The sequence below is a fragment of the Bos taurus genome, chromosome 14 (genome assembly GCF_002263795.3).
Source record: "Bos taurus isolate L1 Dominette 01449 registration number 42190680 breed Hereford chromosome 14, ARS-UCD2.0, whole genome shotgun sequence".
NCBI lineage: Eukaryota > Metazoa > Chordata > Mammalia > Artiodactyla > Bovidae > Bos > Bos taurus.
The window spans coordinates 64,920,230-64,932,678 of NC_037341.1; the positions used below are offsets into that span (position 1 = coordinate 64,920,230).

The 12,449-nt window shown below is 36.0% G+C and overlaps 1 protein-coding gene across 27 annotated transcripts in view; it reads right to left on the reverse strand.

The window, feature by feature from the left end:
• VPS13B (vacuolar protein sorting 13 homolog B) overlaps positions 1 to 12,449 on the reverse strand; it is an 806,276-nt gene that overhangs the window by 466,937 nt on the left and 326,890 nt on the right. For 25 of the 27 annotated variants that reach the window (XR_009490398.1, XM_059874347.1, XM_059874354.1 and 22 more), the window contains one exon: positions 7,153 to 7,297. Coding sequence is in view for 26 of the 27 variants with exons in the window: in XM_059874347.1 (XP_059730330.1) it covers positions 7,153 to 7,297 (145 nt within the window). In the remaining variant the exon portion in view is untranslated. Of the gene's footprint in view, positions 1 to 4,590; positions 4,780 to 7,152; positions 7,298 to 12,449 lie in introns of those variants that run through there. The other 2 variants (XM_059874367.1, XM_059874368.1) reach the window with 2 other exon arrangements.

Consider the following 12,449-nt stretch of genomic DNA (forward strand, 5'->3'; position numbering starts at 1 on the left):
TAGCAAAAATTAGAAATGTCCCTCCTTAAAACCATCCTACAAGTTATACTGCCTTGGATAGAATGATTTTTTAGATGAAGGAATTTCAATCTTGGAGGAAAATGTTAAACTGATAAACTAATAAAAAATATTTAGCAAAGTGTAATATCACGTATTTTCTTATAAGGAGAGTATTCCTTGTATGTGGAAACCAAGGAGCTTGCCTTGAAAAAAGTATACATTTACTAATCTGTTACATTCTCTGAAGCAATGCAAGGAAACCAGTACTTATCCTGCATCAATACTTATTTGCAGAGACAATTAACTAAACTGACATATAATGATATATACTTTATCTTCTTACCTCTTTCTCAGAGTAAGCGGCAATTCTCTGTTAAATCTTATACCTGCTTATAAGATCTTATATTCTACTTTACCTGTAATCTCAGTGTATAAATTATTATAAACTTTACTGTAGCTCTAATTTTTTCTTCTCTTCCACTTGCCTCACTATAACTATTGACATACCCAAGTTTCAGTACAGTCAGATTTCATGAAAGAATGGTATACAGAGACTGTCTCTACATATTTAACTTCCATTCATTTGCTAAAAACTAAAGCTTCTCTGGCCAACAAACATTGGCCAATTAGTTTTTCACCTTCATTGTTCTTGGTAGTATTTAAGGAGTCAAATTAAAAGTCCTTCTATTATTTTAACTGTGTACTTACACAGTTGCTAAGTCGCTTCAGTCGTGTCCAACTCTGTGCGACCCCATAGATGGCAGCCCACCAGGCTCCGCCATCCCTGGGATTCTCCAGGCAAGAATACTGGAGTGGGTTGCCATTTCCTTCTCCAATGTATGAAAGAGAAAAGTGAAAGTGAAGTCACTCAGTTGTGTCCGACTTTTAGCGACCCCATGGACTGCAGCCTACCAGTCTCCTCCGTCCATGGGATTTTCCAGGCAAGAGTACTGGAGTGGGGTGCCATACATGTAAGATGAAAATGGCTAGTATTTTTTAAAGAGCTATCATTTATGAAGGACACTGTTTTTTAAAGTTTTCATCTCCATTACAGACATCAGACAATTTCATCAAGAGTTCCAAATTAATGTTCATAACATTTCCAAAACAAAGGATAGACAGATGTCATAACTTTGAATGGTTTCTTTGTTTTGAAGAATACACAGATTCTCTAGAAGATTATTTAGAATTCTGTGATAATATCTTCATGAGAAACATGCTTTTATTCTGACTTGGCCTGCCCTACGTGCCTATCTCACTGCAATTGAGCTGTTCTGCTGTCAACACATCTCCAGCCATCAAGTACATGATCCCCCTGCAGCCAACTACTTAAGTCAGTTTCACTGAGACTGGAAAAGGATGTGTGCTTCTTGATAAATAATTAAAAAGCAAAATCAAACCCAGTGCAGTATCACCAAACCTTGGTGTTCACGTGCCAGAACTGCTACATAATGTGTGTGCGCTAAGTCGCTTCAGTCATATCTGACTCTTTGTGACCAAATGGACTGTCTGCCAGGCTCCTCTGTCCATGGGATTCCCCAGGCAAGGATACAGGAGGGGGTTGTCACTTCCTTCTCCATGGGATCTCCCTTACCCAAGAATCGAACCTGCATTTCTTGTGTCTCCTGTGTTGGTAGGTGGGTTCTTTACCACTAGCACTACCTGGAAAGCCCTCATAACTTGGGGATGAACTTAAGACCAACTTTGGACCTTAGGCTGCAAATACAAAAACAAAAAGATTATTTTAATAAGAATTCAGGCATAACAGAGCTACTTGTAAAATTCAGTTAAATAATTAAAATGTGCATTTCACAACACTGTGAATAAACATTCTCCTCAACATATGATGGGGTTATGTCCTGATAAACCCATCATAAAGTGAAAATATCTTAAGTTGAAAATGCATTTAATATACCTAACCTACTGAACTTCAGAGCTTAGCCTAGCCTATCTTAAATGTGCCCCAAAGATTTGTATTAGCCTACAGTTAGGAAAAATTATCTAACACAGAGCCTATTTTATTCTAAACTGTTGAATATCTCATGTAACTTATTAAATAGTGTACTGAGAGTAAAAACCAAAATAGTTGTATGGCTGTGAGTCTATTGGTTCTTTACTCTGGCGGTTAGAGAGCTGACTGAAAGGTGTGGCTTACTACCCCTGCCCAGTATTACCAGAGTATTCTACCTCACATTGCTAGTCTCGAAAAAGATCAAAATTCAGATTCAAAGTACAGCTTCTACGTAATGCATATGGCTTTCACAGTATCATAAAGTTGAAAAACCTTAAGTCAAAAACTATTGTGAGTAGGGTACCGTCTCTGTACTTAACACAACTAAACTGTACACTTAAAAAGGTTAATATTAAGATGGTAAAGGTAACACAAAAACAATAAGAAAAAAGGTTTGTAAAAGTATACGAAAAACTTAACAAATTCGTTACAGCTTATGATACAATGTAAATAACAATTAAAATAGTGGTAACTACATTTAGAAGTAGGTACACATTTTTTGGGGCTCCACAACCACTGTAGATGGTGACTGCAGCCATGAAATTAAAAGACGCTTACTCCTTGGAAGGAAAGTTATGACCAACCTAGATAGCATATTGAAAAGCAGAGACATTACTTTGTCAACAAAGGTCCGTCTAGTCAAGGCTATGGTTTTTCCAGTGATCATGTATGTACGTGAGAGTTGGACTGTGAAGAAAGCTGAGCGCCAAAGAATTGATGCTTTTGAACTGTGGTGTTTGAGAAGACTTGAGAGTCCCTTGGACTGCAAGGAGATCCAACTGGTCCATCCTAAAGGAGATCAGTCCTGGGTGTTCATTGGAAGGACTGATGCTGAAGCTGAAACTCCAGTACTTTGGCCACCTCATGTGAAGTGTTGACTCATTGGAAAAGACTCTGATGCTGGGCAGGAGGAGAAGGGGACAACAGAGGATGAGATGGCTGGATGCCATCACCGACTCAATGGACCTGAGTTTGAGTGAACTCCGGGAGTTGGTGATGGACAGGGAGGCCTGGCGTGCTGCAATTCATGGGGTCGCAAAGAGTCGGACACGACTGAGCAATTGAACTGACTGACTGACACATTTAAAGGACTCAATTTTTTAATTAAAAGCAATATAAGAATTGTCTACTCTAATTTACAATAAAATAGAAAAGTATTGTTATTTTTATTTTGTATTGGGATATAGCCAGTTTAAAATGTTGAGATAGTTTCAGGTGAACAGCAAAAGGAATCAGCCATACATATACATGTATCCAATCTCCCCCACCCTCCCCCATCCAGGCTGCTACATAAGACTGAGCAGAGTGTCATGTGCTATATCCTAGGGCCTTGTTGGTTATCCATTTTACATAGCAGTGTGCACGTGTCCATTCCAAACTCCGTTAATATCCCTTCCCCCAACCCTCCCCGCAGCAAACGTAAGTTTATTCTCTAAGTCTATGAGTCTCTTTCTAGAAAACAGAAAAATTTGAAACATAATTCTAAGCAAAGAAAATGATTAACAGAGCACTCAACCAAAACGAGAATATCAACAAGGTTTCCAGAGAACCGAAAATGGTGGGCATCTAAAGAGCACGATACATTGGTCATAAAGTAGAAAGGTTATATCCAGAGCTTTTTACGACCTATACATGCCCACAGTTCATAAACAAGGCAAGCCCAGGCATTAGTGTGATAACTGCTAATTGTATGGCTTCCCAGGTGGCATAGTCGTAAAGAATCTGCCTGCCAATGCAAGAGATGTTGGGTTTGATCCCTGGGTCAGGAAGATTACCTGCAGTAGGAATTGGCAACCCACTCTGGTATTCCTGCCTAGAAAAAATTTCATGGACAGAGAAAGTTAGTGGGCTACAGTCCATGAAGTGGGAGAGTCAGATTTGACTAAACCACACATATGCACACACACAATTTTCATGCTAGCTTGAGTAGCTGGAAATACAGACATCATTAACTACAATGATACAAGGATATGGAAATAAAGGGTTCCACAGATGAGGGAACACTAAAGACAGTAAATGCAAATATCCATATCCACAACTCAAATGCAAAGAACCACAACTAAAATGCAAAAGTTCATATTTATAATTTGAAATAAAGAATATTGTATTTGGTTGATCACACGGTAGTTTTATTTTTAGCCTTTCAGGGGCGCTCCATATAGTACTCTTGCCTGGAAAATCCCATGGATGGAGGAGCTTGGTGGGCTGCATTCCATGGGGTCGCTGAGAGTCGGACATGACTGAGCGACTTCACTTTCACTTTTCACTTTCATGCATTGGAGAAGGAAATGGCAACCCACTCCAGTGTTCTTGCCTGGAGAAAATAAGGGACGGGGGAGCCTGGTGGGCTGCCGTCTATGGGGTCGCACAGAGTCGCACGTGACTGAAGTGACTTAGCAGCATACTGTTCTCCATAGTGGCTGCAACAATTTACATTCCTACCAACAGTGTAGGAGGGATCCCTTTTCTCCAGCCCCTCCTCAGGATGTTACTGCGTTGTAGACTTTTTCAAGGTGGCCAATCTGACCAGTGTGAGGTAATATCATATGATCCAGTAATCCCACTCTTTGGCATATATCCAGGGCACAATTCAAAAAGATAATGCACTCCAATGTTCACTGCAGCATGTTTATAATAGCCAAGACATGAGAGCAATCTAAACGTCTACTGACAGAAAAATGGATAAAGAAGATGTAGTACATACTTACAATGGAATATCAGCCATAAGAAAGAAGAAAATAATGCCATTTGCAGCAAGGCAGATGGACCTGGAGATGATCATCGTTAGTGTTAAGAAAGACAGGGAAAGACAAATATTGTATGATTTCACTCATATGTGGAATGAAACAGAATTTTTTAAAAATGAGATAAATGGATTCATTTATAAAACAGAAATAGACTCACAGATTTTGAAAACAAGTTTATGCCTCCGCAAAGGGGCAACATGTGGGAAGAGGATAAACTAGGAGTTTAGGATTAACACACATAATAGACCCCCACAAGGACCTGCTATATATAGCACACGGAATTGTAATCAATATTCTGTAAATAACCTGTATGGTAAAAGAGTCTGAAAAAGAATGATTATATGTATACGTATAATTGAATCACTATTTAGTACATCAGAAACTAACGTCTGAAACTAACACTGTAAATCAGTTATGCTCCAATAAAAATTTTAAACTACATTAAAAATTTTTTAAAAGAATAATGTGTTGTTTATGTTTTCAGACTCTAAAAAGTAATTACTGATGAGAGATTATGATCAAGGTTTTTCTTAAAATATTAATTTCTTGTAATTAAATGGGAAAGTGTAAGAAAGCAAAAATGGGGCTTCCCAGGTGGCGCCAGTGGTAAAAGAACATGCCTGCCAGTGCAGAGGACTTCAGAGACACAGGTTCAATCCCTGGGTTGGGAAAGATCCCCTGGAGAAGGGCATGGCAACCACTCCAGTAATCTTGCCTGAAGAATCCCATGGACAGAGAAGCCTGGTGGGCTACAGTCCACAGGATGGCAGAGTCAGATACAACTGAAGCAGCTTAGCACCCACAAGAGAGCAAAATAAACTTCAGATATTAATATCATTCATGAATTGATAGACAACTGATGAAATGTGAATTTATCTATAAAACTTCTCCATGCACAGTAAATATTTTCTCTATAGTTCTATGTCATGCAATTTCATATAAATAAGTATTTTCTATCATCTTTACTCATCCTTAACAATTACTTTAATTATTATGTGGCTTAAAGAACTGGACTAAATATAGTAAAGCAGGAGATTAATATGCATATAAAATTAAACTTATCAATTGATACTTAATGGACATTTACTAACAGCTGATATTTATAAACCGTTATGTAAATTACCAGATCAAGCGATTTAAAGTATAAAACTTAGCATGGTATCCAAAGGAAATGTCTAATTTTATATTAAAAAATCAATTCAAGTTACAGACCATCTTCCTATGATACAAAAAATAAACATAGTCATTTTTTATCAATTGGTAAAGAAAGTCTCAACAGAGCAAAAGGCCTGTGAATACTGACAGGAGAAGTCGAATGATTCCATAAAATAAATATAACATACTATTTTAAGAAACAGAACACAAAGTAATAGATACGAATAAACTCCACAAAAATGTATGTTAGTATTTTTACTGTTGTTGTTTATAAATATGGTAAGGAAACTAACTTTTCGTATAAACAAACACTAGCGTGAACCTTCTTGTGTATACCATCATATTTTAAATTCACCAAGGGCAGCGATAATGTCTTATTAATATTTCTACCCTCAAAATTACTTACAACAGGGTCTGGCCCATTATAAATACTCAATAAGTGTTTTTTTATTATTAAAAATATAAAATCTTTTTTATATGGTCAGGGATATATGAGTTACATGGAATAAAGCTGAATATCTAAAGGATAATATTAGAAATTTAAAACACTACTTGAAATCACCAAGTGGGTTTTTTAAATTACATAAAAGGAAATAAAAGATAATGTTTTATGGAAGAATATTTATGCTTTATATTTGCATAGCTCATATAGCTAACAAAGTAAGCAAAGGGGGAGGAAAGAGGATTGAGATGTAGGGTGGACTGCAAGGATTCATTTTAAGAAGAAACATATTACTGGGAGATGATTCTCCAAGGGTCTCTTGTTTTTGCCTGTTTTACAAGTAGAGGCAGAGAGTACCTTTGTTTCCAGTGCTATTTTCAAGGATATCTGCACAGTGTACAGCTTTAGAAAACAAACATATTATCTTTCACCTGAGCAAACAGCAGATTTGCTTACAATCCTACAAGATGCATATGCAGCCGTCCTCCCCCAGAGAAAATGCAGGCATAGCTTTTACCCCTTTAAAGCTTAAGGTTTCCTTCCTGTAACATAATCCACTTTATACAGGTATCACTTACCCTCTTTGTGCCAACCTGGGGGAATAAGGCTTAGGGCAGGGACACACACACAAATGCTAATATTTTGGTAAAACTGTTAATGCTATAGATAATAAAGTCTTTTGTCTCTATTCCAGGAGTCTTGTGTCTTTGGTCAGCATTCATGAAAATATGGCCTGGATAACTCCTTAGCTAGGAGGGAAGGTGAAATCACAGATCCTTTAGAGTTTTGACACATACCTGTTACAGTTTTTGTTTTTACAGGGCTGCTGGCATACTCAGATGCCTGATATGACTGTTGCTTTGCCAAGGGTGCACTTCCAACAGACACCTCATCCTCTTTCCTTCTGCTAATTGGCATAACAAGAGGAACAGCAATTACAGGCTGTTAAAGAGAGTCAAATGAAAAACTGAATTATTTACTATTTCTTAAGTATAAACACAGCATCACTGAAGAAAGTCCTTCACAAGTTGGGGTTAATGCTTTACTATTCAGTATTATTTTTTTAATCAATAACCACCCATAATCTCCACCTTCAGAGATAACCATCATTAGCATTTTCCCCTCCATGTCCACATATTTTGTTTTCAACTGAAGTATAATTGAGGTACATTTTATTTTACTTTATGTGCACAAGACAGTGAGTTAATATTTCTGTACATTACAAAATGATCATCATGATATGTCTAGTTATCATCTGTCACCATACAAAGATACTCTGACATAATGGACTATATACTCCATGCTATATACATGGGGTTTTATTATTTTAAATCAATCAATCAATCACTCTTGCCCTCCCTTTTCATCACTGTCTCTCTCACATATACCCACAGGGACACTTCACAATTTCAATTCTCAATCAGAATTCTGCACAAAAACCAAGAGCACTTGGAAATAATTAAAATTTAATGTAAATTTTAGTAAGTAGTATAAAGATAACATGGCAGAAGCAAATTGAAACTAAAATTAACTTTGAAAATTATGATCACTACAAAATGAAAAGTTATCCTTATAAAATCATATTCAGGGAAATACTTCTATAAACTGATTATGTCCACTATTAATAAAGACAGCCCAACTTTGGGGAGAATTGCTAAAAATCTCTATATTTTGTCTTACAAAGTGATATCCACAGCATATTTAGAAAGCACAGAAAAACATCTATAGTTAGAGAAAGCTGGAAAACATTATGATCTTATATTGAATGCCTGAGTGCTGATCTCGACAATAAAGCAGCTGTTTCATCTTTATTCACTGAAATAAAGTCTGATGTTACTGCTGATGACGCCCAATACAATCTTGTCAGATTTTTGGCAAAAAAAAAAAAAAAAAAGGTATTTTTAAGTTTGCTGTAGGATCAAAGATCAACGTTGAACTGAGTGGAAAACAATCATCAAATGTTGGGTTTCAGCCACAAATTGAGAAGGAAATTGCAGTTTGGGAAACAACAGATGATAACTGTGATACAGCTGCATCAGATGATGAATCTGGAGAGGGCTGTTAGGCAGCAGTGTGATCTAATGTTACACTGTTACATCCACACTTTTACAGATCCAACGTCAAGCTTCACCAACTTGATGATTATTTAATATTGCTTAAATTATAAATTAATATTTCAATGAGAACATATGCACATTATATAACCATATGATATAATAGGAAAAAGCCAAATCATGTTACAAACTATTACTTTGATTAAAAGGACAAGACAACTGATAAACACAAAATGAAAAAATTACATGCATTGTGGGAAACATCACAACACAGAATACCTACTTTCCTGTTAAGTATTTAGTCAAACTGATAATATTTATACAAATCTAAATAGGAGATAGTATTTAACACCTAGATAAGAAATAGTGAGTCTAAATGTATTGATCTATAAAATAAGGGGGTGGAGATGTCTACTAGAAAATCTCTTTATGCTCTAACATTTAGTGATTTCATAATCCTTTGAATTTCCTGGCCATCATTTATAAGCATGGAATATGATGAAACACTCTAACAAGTTACAGTCAAGTTTAGAATCAAAATTAGTATATGAGAAAAATTATGTGCTATATAGTGTGATATTTAACTCATGCACAATAGTTGAAGATAAGACTAATGGAAGCTATGGTATTGTAAATACCGAACAACAACAACAAAATCTTTATGTTAGTGGTTGAGACTCTGGGTGCAAGCTTCCCTGATGGCTCAGTGGTAAAGAATTTGCCTGCCAATGTGAGAGACAGGGGTTCAACAGATTACATATAGTATATAAAATATGTAAAATATAATATATATATATATATGCAGGGCAGATTGGGACAAATATAAGTACTTTCATTTTGCATATGTCCTTAGGAAGTTGATTTTTATACTAAATATAATTTTGAGACTTCCATACTAAAAGCTATTTAATAAATTTTAACAATAAAATAATACATTATGTGAACGTGCCATGCTTTATTTACCTACTGCATTAGAGACAGTCATTTAGGTTGTCTCCAGTTTTACACCATTGCAAACAATCATGCAGTAAGAGGCTTATACATGACTTCACAGGCTCATATAAATGTCACTATAAGAACACAGCTCTAACAAAAAGTGGAATTTGGGGGTTATAGGGTACAGTCATGGGTAATTTTATTAGCTACTGCTAGATTTATTAATTTTCACTCACAAGAGTAGCAAATGAATTCATCCATTTTCTACATTTTCACTAGTTCTGAAGTTATTGAAACTGAAAAATAAGATCACAGGGTTCAGCTATACTATTCTCTCAATTCTCCATGTGAAAGAAAATGTAAGACTAAAATACTAGATTAAAAGCATTTTAAAAAGTGTATTTTTGAGATATGCTAAACTGTAACAAAATAGTAATACTATAAAGTGTTGATGAAAACAGACTGTACACCAATTCTGGACTCAAACTGGCAGTATAACAAAAGCATTAAAATATGCTAAACCACATGCCTGAAACTACTACACTTCTAAAAATATATTCTAAGTGAATAATTAAAGAAAAATGCAAATATAGAAATGTTTATCTCAATATTATTTGCATCTGTGAATGAGGACTGGATATTTGTAGTTTTAAATGAAATGCAATAGCATTGAAATTAGAATACATATATATATATATGAGTGAAAGTTGCTCAGTTGTGTCCAACTCTTTGCGACCCCATGGACTATGTGGCCTGCCAGGCTCCGTCATCCATGGAATTCTCCAGGCCAGGATACTGCAGTAGGTAGCCGTTCCCTTCTCCAGGGGATCTTCCCAACCCAGGGATCAAACCCAGGTCTCAAAGAATTGCAGGCGAATTCTTTACCAAATGAGCCAGGGAATATTTAACTAAAATCTATTTATAAAACACAGTAATAAAAATAAATATCTTTGAAGGTGCTTGGTATCAAACAAACATTAGTTTACTTAGGCTGCTAGAACAATAACTGGCAATCATGCATATCTATGGTGAAATGGAGATAATCACATCAGTTATAAGATAACCAATGAAAAATTTATAATTCAATGAAATATTATTCAGACCTAAAAAAGAAGAGTCTTGATATTTGTGACAACAGGGATGGACCCTGAGGCCATTTTGCTAAGTCAGATAAAGAAAGGCAAATAACCACATTTATATGTGGAATCTAAACAAAATAAAACAAAACAATACAAAAAAAACCCCAACACATCAAATTCATACATACAGAAAAGAGAAGGCGATTGCCAGAGACAGAGGGGTTGGGGAGAAGGGGGTATAATGAGTAAAGGCAGTCCACAGTACTAACTTTCAGTTAAAAAACATCATGAATAATATCAGGACTACAGTTAATGCATGTGTGTGTGTGCGCGCGCACATGCGCGTGCACACTAACGACTCATTCATGTCACTTCCTTGCAACCCCATGAACTGCAGCTTGCTAGGCTCCAATGTCCATGGAATTCTCCAGGCAAGAATACTTGAGGGGTTGCCATTTCCTTCTCCAGAGTTAATGATATGCATTGTATATTTGCAAGTTAAATCTTCAATGTGCAAGAGTAAATCTTCTCATCACAAGGGAAAAAAATGTTAACTATGTGTGGTGATGGATGTTAACTACACACAAAGTGGTGATCATTTTGTAATATATGCAAATAATGAATTATGTTGCTATCTGAAATTAATATAATGTTATATGTCAATTGTACCTCAGTAAGAAAAACGTTTACAAATTTTTCTCAAATCATCCCTGTCATTATTCTTAATTTCTCCATTACCCATATTTTTTATTTTGTTAAACTTTCTAAAATCCAAGTCTATATTAGTTTCCTATACTTCATCTGAACCCTTCAGGATAAAGTTTTACCATTACAAATATAACATTTAAACGTCTGGTTTACAAATAAACCAAACATTTACCATTAAAATAAAATATTTTATGAATTGGCTTTCAATTTCTGCTACTCTCTATAAGAACACCTGGCTCATGCCTGGAAACACTGAAGGCTCCTTTCTTGCCAAGTTACTCCATGTTCTTTGCCTCTGCTGATAAACTTTAGTTGAGAATGATCTTTTTCTGGCTTGCTCTTATGATACTCATCTCAATTGTCAATTTCCTCTTTTAACACCCACCCTTCACCTGATATGTTGCTTTTATATTTTCATGTCCTCCAGTAAATACATCTAACACAGCAATTATACTCAGCACTTTGTGTGGATCTGGAACCTGAGAATACAAAGGGCCATTACACCAAGGGACATATGTATCCTGGATTTTTATATCTATAGGGGAGGGAGGGCCCGAACCAATTCTCTATGGATACAAGGGAGGTACTAAGAAGGGGGTTACTGCTATATCTCTTCATATTCTTAAATACACTAAATACCTCTAGAGGAAGGAATATTCTCAGCCATGAGTTTCATTTCTATAGCCCCAGTACCCAGTATATTGGACTCAATTCTGTAACTACCTGATAAAAGGAGGAGCTTCTCCGGTGGCTCACATGGTAAAGAATCTGCCTGCAATGCAGGAGATGTGGGTTTGATCCCTGGGTTGAAAAGATGCTCTGGAGAAGCGAATGGCTACCCACTCCATTATTCTTACCAGGAGAATCCCATGGACGAGGAGCCTGGTGGGCTACAGTCCATGGAGTCACAAAGAGGTGGACACGATTGAGTACTAACACCTTGATTTTTCACTTTGATAAATGGAAGCATGAAATGGGAGAGGGATGGTAGAAGTTTCAAATGAAATTAGGACAAAATGAAAAGAAAAAAAAAACTTAAAAAAATGCTTCTTGAGACATAGATTGCACATTTTTAGTTCAGCTTTTATATTCTTATGTAAATATGAAATTATACATTTTTTCCTATCAGCTAGCTTTAAGTTTCTTCAGAAAAAAATACAAAGCTACTCCAAGTAGAGTATTACAAAACTTCAAATAAGTCAATGGGAAAATACAATTCAATACCACATAAATTTGGCCTCAAAAATTCTTCAGTTTAGTTCAGTCGCTCAGTCGCGTCCAACTCTTTGCAACCCCATGATTCGCAGCATGCCAGGC